This window comes from Genypterus blacodes, unplaced genomic scaffold (genome assembly GCF_046128005.1).
Source record: "Genypterus blacodes isolate CSIRO-AG114 ecotype Tasmania unplaced genomic scaffold, CSIRO-AGI_Gbla_v1 ptg000002l_1, whole genome shotgun sequence".
NCBI lineage: Eukaryota > Metazoa > Chordata > Actinopteri > Ophidiiformes > Ophidiidae > Genypterus > Genypterus blacodes.
This window is the reverse complement of record NW_027466816.1, coordinates 1,393,839-1,403,212: the sequence shown is the minus strand read 5'-3', so window position 1 is coordinate 1,403,212 and position 9,374 is coordinate 1,393,839. Positions and strand designations below refer to the sequence as shown.

The 9,374-nt window shown below is 45.5% G+C and overlaps 1 protein-coding gene across 1 annotated transcript; it reads left to right on the top strand.

Annotated features, from left to right (window-relative positions):
* The first annotated feature begins 639 nt into the window (after window positions 1–639).
* Window positions 640–8,038, top strand: zfta (zinc finger translocation associated). Its single transcript, XM_076150382.1, has 6 exons — window positions 640–1,189; window positions 1,932–2,420; window positions 2,646–2,723; window positions 2,875–3,234; window positions 4,084–4,527; window positions 5,558–8,038. Exons 1-6 carry the CDS (start codon window positions 1,066–1,068, stop codon window positions 6,079–6,081), a joined length of 2,019 nt encoding a protein of 672 aa, XP_076006497.1. The 5' UTR covers window positions 640–1,065; the 3' UTR covers window positions 6,082–8,038.
* The last annotated feature ends 1,336 nt before the right edge of the window (window positions 8,039–9,374 follow it).

Genomic DNA, 9,374 nt, shown 5'->3' with positions numbered 1-9,374 from the left:
TGTCAAGAACATCCTAGGTTTGAATCTGAGTCTGGATTGACTACGTGTAAATCATTTGAGTGTTCTGGTTTCCTCCATTGGTAAAGAGAACAGATGCATCAAGGATGAGATTCAGTTAAACTTTATCATCATTAAACTGTGGAGTAGATCATAGTAGAAGAATGTCCAAATATATATGTACATGTCTATACAATTACTGTTATTATTAGAATATTCATTTGGGATGGAAAAATCTCTTCAGTGAACTTTATAATCATAGTAATACTAATAAGCAGTATGTGTTGTAGTGGTGGTAGAACTAGTAGTAATTGTGGGCAGAGTCATAGTATAAATATCTTCACTAAAAGCAATACTGATCAAGTGTGTGTGTGTGTGTGTGTGTGTGTGTGTGTGTGTGTGTGTGTGTGTGTGTGTGCGTGCTGTAACAAGATTCCACACTGAGCTAACATACTGGTCTCCATGTGGGCCCCCCAGCTCTCAGTCCTCTGCGCGGGGCTCTGGGGGCCCTCGGCTCCGCCTGTAGGTCTCAGCGCCGCTTTGCTGGGTGTTTCCGTCCTGTTCGTCGCATGTTTGTGTGATAAGTGCAGCTCTGCTCTCAGCAGCTTATCAGCATTAGCGCCCGCTGCTCCCTCTGGCCCCCCCGGGGTGGCTCTACGTGAGCGACGCTGCTACTGTCTCTTTAAATTTACCCAGGAGCCCCTTAAGGAGCCCCAGGGGCCCCTAGTCCGGCTCCCCACCCTGAAGACAAGCAAGAGCCTTAAAATACATGAGTGGAGGCCTGGCTAAGGCGCGTCCACGCTGATCGGCGCGACGCGACGGGACGATTCGAGGCGGAATTCACGATTGCGTGATTCCGTGAAAAGTTAAGTTGGCTCCCGTGCGGGGCGCGTGCGGTGCGGGACACGGCGATGGGCGCGTTGTAGCGCGGCTGCCAGCTGCGTGTCGAGCCACCGAGCGTTTGGAACATGTTGGTGAGGGAGGCAACGAGCTGTTAGTGTGACATGTCCCGCCTCAACCCGCACTGAAGCAGGAACACGCAGCGGATCAGAGCCGAGCCGGGCCGGGATGGAAGAGAAAGACGCGGGGGAGAGCGAACCCGTGGACCTCCGGTGCGCCGAGCAGCCCGAGCTTCTCTCATTAATAATAAGCGGAGAGGAGGAAGCCACGCAAGAGGAGAGCGACTTAGGAGGTAAACACGCACTTTTATTATCGCCTCTGTTTGTCACACAGCGTGGATCTGCGGGGCTGTCAGAGCCGCGGACATTGTCAGACATCAGTTAATCCGCGTCAGGGACAAAGCCGCGGAGCAGCATGGCCCCTCAGTCTGTGTGGCTCCTATAAACAAAGGCTCAACAGCACCCAGGCAGCGCGCTCACTGCTGCCTCCTAACGGACAATACATGGAACACAGAAAAATCGCAATAATCTTGGTTATGGATCACAATTTTAGATGAGCAGTGTTTACATTCAGTGTACGCCTGTCCTTATAAAACCATAATTAGAACATATAGGGAAGTATAGGAACAGGGTTTTATATATGTGAATTATTTCAAAAACTACACATCTGAATTATATAAGCACTATGTTGTTGCAAATTGATGATGTATACATACTGTCTGTGTTTATCCATTCTTAAGGGAGTAATTTAACTGCAGCTATCTGAAAAGTCTAATTAAGAAATAATAAAATAGATAATGAATACCATTAAAGGAACAATTGATTTTTCTCCTTAAAAACGTCTACTGTCAGCGTGTCATTACATTTTTAGTCATATGGAAAATTCAGTGAAGTTGCCCGTTGCCCTTGAACAAGGCACTAAGTTTGAGATCTGGGTTTTTCTCTGTTGCAGAACAGTCGTGGTGGTTCAGTTGTTGTGGATGTGAATCATTAAAGTTTAAGATGTAAACAGTTTTATCCCGCCTCGTCCCTCAGAAGATGACGGTCTGGTTAACGGACACGGCGAAGATGAATCTGAGGCTGGCATGGTCACGCCTGTCACGTCTCCTGGCACTACCTACTGGAGCATCACTGAGGGTCCAGACCACCCGCTCCTCCTCTCCCCGATCCCTGGGCCTTCCGGACGCAAACCCAGGGTCCACCGGGCTTCACGTCCGGGCCTGAGTCGGATTCCAGGCCGCGACCACAGACGCTACTACCACGAGTACTGGCGCAGCGAGTACCTGATGGACTTTGACCCTCAGCGCCACGGGATGATCTGTATGGTGTGCGGCAGCTCGCTGGCCACCCTGAAGCTCAGCACCATCAAGAGGCACATCAGACAGAAACACCCCGACTCGCTGTTGTGGAGCGGTGCCGACAAGGAGGTGATTCGCTCGGGGTGGGAGAGCCACCTGAGCCTCGGGGGAGGTCAGAGTTCATACAGCTCGGCTGCCGGACCTTCATCTCAAGATGAAGATGAAGGTGGGCAAAGATCTCAGGTTTTAGTGGAACGTAAAGCAGAGTTTAGTCAGTTTTCTGGAGGAGACACTAGGTGGCAGTATATACTCGTGTGTTGGCCTGAAAAGTGGATGATGTCATGATTTAATGCTGATGTGTTGGAGATAAGAGAGTGTCAATCTGACTGATGTCATGTACATCAGCTATGACCATGTGATCTCCTCTGAAGTTTTTTTCTTTGCTATTTAGGATGTTCTTTACTGGATCCTGAGGCTGCTTATCTCCCCAGTGAGCTTCCACACCTCCACCAAGTCCAAACCGACCCAGGTGAGGTGGAGCTGAACCACTTAAACCAAAGTTTAGTGTTTTATTTCCATAAAAGTGTCATAATTCGGAAATAATTAGAGCGGTAAGTCTTAAGGTCATTTTTTAGAAATCTGTGGTCTTCAATCTAAAACCAATCCTCCTTGATTCTCAGAGGAGCAGCATGAGACAGAGACGCCGCAGGAGCAGCCACAGCGACCCACCAGCCTCTCCCCTGAATCTGTGCTGAGCGAAGCCCCTCGGCATCAGGAGGAGGACCAGGACGTCCTCGAACCGTCCACTAGAACCCTGGAGCGCTACCTGAACGACTCGCTGCACGCCTGGTTTCGCCAGGAGTTCCTGATGGAGTACGAGGCGGAGGCCGGCCGCCTGCTGTGCATGGTGTGTGGGGGACAACTACCATCACTCCACCTGGACCACATCAAGAGCCACGTGTTGGACACCCACCCCAACTCCTTAGTCTACAGCTCAGAGGAAAAACACTGCATCCTCCAGGCCTGGGCTCAGACTCATGGTGAGAGACAATCAGCTCATGTGACACACATTAGAGCACTGTAATGGGCTTTTAATCAGGTTTGATGACATCGAGTCACTAATACATTGAGTTTACATTAGATAGATAGATAGATAGATAGATAGATAGATAGATAGATAGATAGATAGATTGGCATACATCAATCTAACGGCCAGTGGTGTTAACCTTAGGGGGGCGCTACAGGTAAAGGACAGAACACATTATAGAGTATATGATATTTGCTCATGTAACAACAGGCTAAGCCCTCAGGGAATCAAGATTTTATTCATATAGGTTTGTTGTGTACATCGTTGTGTTTTCAGGAGCGTTTGACTGAAAAACATACACACAGTTAAAAACAAGTTGTTAAAAACAGAAATAGATAAAGAAAACAAATCATAAGATCACCATGGAGACCATTGAGACCAATGCTTGCAGAGACAAAATGAGGAAAACATAATATAGAATAAACAGATCCTAAATCAAATACAGTGTAAAAAAAATATTATTAAGAGAAAAAAATAAATTAAAAGAAAGAATGTAAAGTGTTGAAACCCGAATCGAATGATAATACAATAATATAATGTGAAAAAGAAATTTAAAGAGCTAACATGAAATTCAAAATTTCATAAGGTATTTCAAAAAAGTTTTAAAAATCATTTTAAAATACATATAAATGGAAACGAGTTATAGTGATATATATATCAGTAATATAACATATTAACATAATGATTTATAACAATATTTAGAATCTGGTGTGTTCATGTTTTTGTGCAGTTGTAGATGTTCCTTATTTATTTATTGATTATTGGATATAATCATCATTAATGATTCTGTGTCCCATATCAGACGAGTCAGACAACGTTATCAAATCAGAGCCCAACACCAAAGAAGACGGGCTGGACCTCTTTGCTCGGGAGGACGTGGAGGCCAACATAGACCCACAGGGTGACAGCACTTTAACTCAGGACTCTCGTCTTATCGCGGAGGACGGCGGCGTCAGCACTTCACAGCAGGGACCTCAGCCTCCTCGCCAAACCAAAAAGAGGCGGTTGCGTGGGGGCGACCCGTGGCGGCTTCGCCTGGACTACCTGGTGGCTTACGGGCCTCAGGGGCGGGGCACGTACTGCATGGTGTGCTCTCAGGTCCTGCACGAGACCAAGGTCAGCAGCTTCCGCCGACACATCCAGCAGTGTCACCCTGAGACCACGACGCTGAGCAGACAGGAAAGGGAAGCCATGGCTGCAGCCTGGACCAAAGATTCTTCCAGCGAAGATTCTCAAGTTAAAGATGGTGAGAAACAACAGAAGAAGAAGGTGAAATGAAGGTCTTTGTTTTTACTTACTCACAGCGGCCTCTGTCAGACACTGATCACATGATCCGACGAGTGTCGTCTCTATGTCAGTGTGAATCGTCCATGCGTCAGTACAGCTAATAAATGTTTTGACATGTCCTTCCCCCGACGCGTTTCATTGATTGTCTACCAGTTAAATGTCTCTTGTGTGTTCATGTAAGAGGCCTGATAAGTATGAACCTTGGTTGCTTTGCTTTGCTCTGCTCTGCAAATGTTCCTCTCCTTCCTTTGGGAAATGAGCTTTCACTGTGTTTAACCTTTAAATAAGTAAAGGTTTTCTTTACATAAATGGATGTAGGCAGCGTATGTAAACAATACAGACGTGATTATACTAACTTTACAGGCATACGTCCTGAAAGCTAAGTAATCCTGTCCAAATAGGGATTATGACATTTACATTCCTGAATAAATCATTTCATTTGCATAATCCAGGTCTGCTTCCCGTCATGAGCATACATGAACACTCCTATCAATACTTATTCTACTGAGCTCAGACGAGCTGCAGTAATAAATCAGGAACATTCACAGTGACGATTTTTTCAGTGTGTCTTGATTTAGCAGCGTAACAACCTATAACATCTGTATCCTAACTTCTCTTCAGACGTTTGATTACAAAAGTTTCCTTCAGGTGTTTGTGTAAACTTTGTTGGTGAAGTTCTAGTGGTTTCTAGCAGTCTGGTCCAAAGTAGAGCAGACCTTCAGCTCTTCCGCTATGCCTATGCAGGCTGTGAAGCTCTACTTCTGGGTAAGGACAGTAACTGTCCCCCTTCCTACCCCCTCCATTTGTCCAGTGCCACAGTACCTCTCACAAACAGGGAGGGCCCCTTAATTATCTTGGTTTCTGTTAATTGGTATCAATTTTATTTACAACCCATCCACTTGGGTGGTTTAGGTGTTAACATGGAAATGATTTGTTGGCGTAGTTGCAATTCAATGAAAGTTTTAATGTACTCATGTTTGTTTTGGCAGAAATCGGCCTGAGTGAAGGTCTCCTAAATACCACAGGAGGGAGCATTGAGGATGGCGACACTGATGTCACATCACCCAGCAAATGGGTGAAGAAGGATGAGGTCGCGAGCGGAGGACAGTGCAAACCGAGGGACAGTGGAACCGTGACCACGCCCTCTCGCCACAGCCATTACCCGGGCAAGGACCAGCGGAGGAACTACCAGGTGCGTTGGCGGTTGGAGTATTTGATGGATTACGACTGCCGCAGACACGGGCTGATCTGCATGGTGTGCGGGGCCACGCTGGCCACACTGAAGGTCAGCACCATCAAGAGACACATCCAGCAAGTCCACCCCCGCTCTCTGTACTACAGCCCAGAGGAGAAGCAGCAGGCCCTGCAGAGCTACAACCAGGACACCCCGCACTTCACCCACTCCGACGACTGTTTATCCTCTCACGACTACACACTTGCTGAGCTTGCTCCAGCTTTGGCTCCAGCTCCGGCTTCGGCTCCAGCGACAGCTCCAGCACACTTAGGCACTTAGAAAGCCCTTCCCTCGGTCACTCTCCCCCGATGGCCCCTGGTCAGGTCAGAAACAGTCCCCCAACCTCACTGCTATGTTCACATTCCGGGACTTGATGCTCAAAACCGGGTTTCCAGTCAGATCTCATCTATTTGTCTCGACATGAATTCTGAGCTGAGCCTCCTCATAGCTTATCAAAGCAGAGACCAGATATAAATCAAATTAGGACCACTTTATGTAAGTGATCAAAAAAATAATCTGATTCTTCAGCCTGGAATGTGAACATGGTCTTATATCTGAAGCTGCTGAGGCCAAATTGGCAATCATGACCACAAAGCTTTTTGGGCTGCAAAATGAGTTAGTTACCGTCTGAACTCGGTCACTGTCGTTGCTTCTCTGTAAGTTGTTTCATAGTATAGATATGTGTGGTTAGTAAGGGTCTATTCAAAGACCTTGAGACCTGTAAGAGAACCACAAACTTCTACACAATGATACAACTTACAGGGAAACAAACAAGACCGTCTCTGGATTCTTGTTTTGCCACATTATAGCCCATCAGTCTCAGATCCAGCAAAGTCTGGGGTTTGTTTGTGGTTTCTGGTTCGGACCAGAGTCTTCGCTCTCAGGAAGTACAAGAGGCTTCAGCCAGGCTGTCGTGAATTTGTTTCATGCTCGCATTTTTGAAGACGAAACAGCACTTTGTCCCCAACAATGTAGTAAACTCCCAGCTTTTCCTCTTTACAGCTGAGCAAATGAGACTGTTTGATGTTATTGCTTAAGACAATGAACGCCACTGCGATTTCAACTCTCGAAGATATTTATATCCTTGTTTACAATGTGGGAGGAAGAGCATCCTCCTCATCCTTGCCTGTTAAAATGAGATATGTTATCTCTTTATCAGTCTGCGTTCAATCCTCTGTACACCTCAAAAGACGTGAAGCAAATGTACGTTGCGGTGAACACAATTGTCTGCAGAGGTTCATCTCCATTATCCAGGTAGTCACGTGTCCAGGAAGTTGACGTACAATCACTGGACTATAATATAAGGTTGAAGACGTTTTTTCATTTATTCAGAAGAGTTCTTAGATTCTTATGATTGTGGGCAGGTACCGGTATTTATTTCCATCTGGACTTCTTTTTGCTTGCCCCCCATGAACTTCGGAATACTGCGTCTGCTCTTAATTGGTCCAAATCATACGGCTGGCTAAGCTCCGCCTACTGGCCCCTTACCGCATGATTTCTCCTCCCACCCGGGAAACGAGAACAAGGCCATGATGAGTGAATCGATATCATGTCTCCTCTTTCTTTCTCAGTTTGTGTAAATTAGGTGTAAATTAAGTATATGTGGGCTTCAGGCTCTTCGGGTCCCCGGCAAAGAACTTCTGCTCTTAATTGGCTCAAATTTCACATGGCTGGTTGAGTTCCGCCCTTTGGCGCCTCAGCTGTGATGCAACAAGTCATGTAACATTTAGGCCAGGTTGATGAAGAACAGGTGTTAAAATCAGACAAGTTCTCCCTGAAGGCCTCAATCAGGGCCTGGACCACCGACATGTGCTGGGGTCTTCTCACCTTTGTTGCTACTCTGACCTGCAACCACGTCTGTTACGACCAACGTAGCTAAAAGCTGCGTCGAGACGGAAAACGTGTAAAAATGTTCAAAAATAGAATTATATTTCCTTTATACAAGCACTTTTATGCAACCAGGTTTATACAAGACATGTTTGTATGTCAGCCCAGTTTTTCTACTTCAACAATTCGGTAATTTCAAATGTTTTATATCAGTTCATGACTTTGATATAATTTCTCTTCATTCTCTTACTGTACAAAGTTTATGCAACACAGTAAGATGAAGTATAATCTAGAGAAGGTGGTTAGCCATAAAATGTCACCTGGAAAACACAACTCAGGGATTCTGTTTTCATCAGTAACCACCTAGTAACGTGTCGGTTGTTGAGGTTAGTTGATGCAGGCATGAAATGCTGCCCGAAGAAGAACATGATGCTTTAATTCTAAGAATAACCCGAATTTACAAGAGAAGATTTTCCAGAATTAGCTTTTGTTTCTAATGAAGCAGTGAAGGATATGGCTGCACAAACCAAACTCCTCTCCACGATAAACACGAGGAAATGGCATAGTTCCATTGCAGTGGTCCACTTTGGCTAGAGCCTGGCGTGGAGATGGAGTCGACTGAACACGCAGGTAATTGCAGCCCAAATGCACGCATAGCAAATGAGTAGCCGTTAGGAAGTGAGTGTGTGACCAGAAATGAGCTGTGCATCATTTCATGGCGATTCGGTGAAGGGCGCAGCCTTTGGGCTCCTATGCAGGCGCCGCCCTTATATCCTTCTGAGCAATGCGACATCCTGTGTACATCACGTGTTTAATCACAGTAAGGATAAATACTTGGCTTTCTGGTTTCATGTAAACGTACGGTGTGTGTGACAGAACCTCAAAGGAAGTGTCCCCTAAAGAAACAGTTTCTTGGTTTGTTTTCTGGTTTTCCGTTTAAGATGACACGTGGGCGTCCGTGTCCACGCACAGCATTTACCGACTGGAAGTGCAGCCCCCAGGTCACTCTAAAAATGACTTCTGACATGGCACTTAATTATTTAAAGATGAAGTGAAGTTAATGATACGTCTGTTAAAATGAGATTAGCTTGAGTGCGCGTTTGTTTTGTGTTTGTGTATGGGGTGGGGGGGGTGGGAGGGTGGGGGTCGGGGGGGCACACCAAGGTTACTGATATTCCATCGCTTCGTTTACTTTCGTTTTCTTTGTACCTGATCTGTACATTTCAGATATGCATCGTCTCGTTGATGAACCTTTGAATAAACCATCAACATACAAGGATGAACTGCATCATTTCTCACAGAGTAATGCAAACATTTTATTCTAAACATTTTAAGACTATACACAACCATTCACACTGCTTCTCCTGTTTGAACACCAGGTGAACACTAGATGGTAGGGACCGTACAGCCAGCCTTCAAACTAAAACTATTATTGGATCTGGATCAGTAAGATCTGGATCTGGTGGTCAGAAAGTCATCTTCAAATAGGAGTTATATTTTTCCAGGCATAGGCGAGTAATATGCAGCTACCATCATTATCTAACTGAGATAGAGCTGATTCAGTAAAGTACTAACAGTTAGAATGCATCTTCAATGGCTACAGAGCTCAATCCAGAACAGTTCACCACAATCTTTTGACATAAATATCCTAAATTTATAAAGAGATTGAGGTTTTCAAGACTAACCAGTCAGCTGTTCTGTGTTGTGCAATAACTATCTTGTGGTATTCTATATGCAGTGGAACA

Excerpts from the sequence above, each read along its gene's own strand:
- zfta (XM_076150382.1), top strand. The coding sequence starts at position 1,066 with ATGGAAGAGAAAGACGCGGGGGAGAGCGAACCCGTGGACCTCCGGTGC. Across the intron at positions 1,190-1,931 it reads AGAGGAGAGCGACTTAGGAG|AAGATGACGGTCTGGTTAAC; the intron begins GTAAACACGCAC and ends CTCGTCCCTCAG. Across the intron at positions 3,235-4,083 it reads GGCCTGGGCTCAGACTCATG|ACGAGTCAGACAACGTTATC; the intron begins GTGAGAGACAAT and ends GTCCCATATCAG.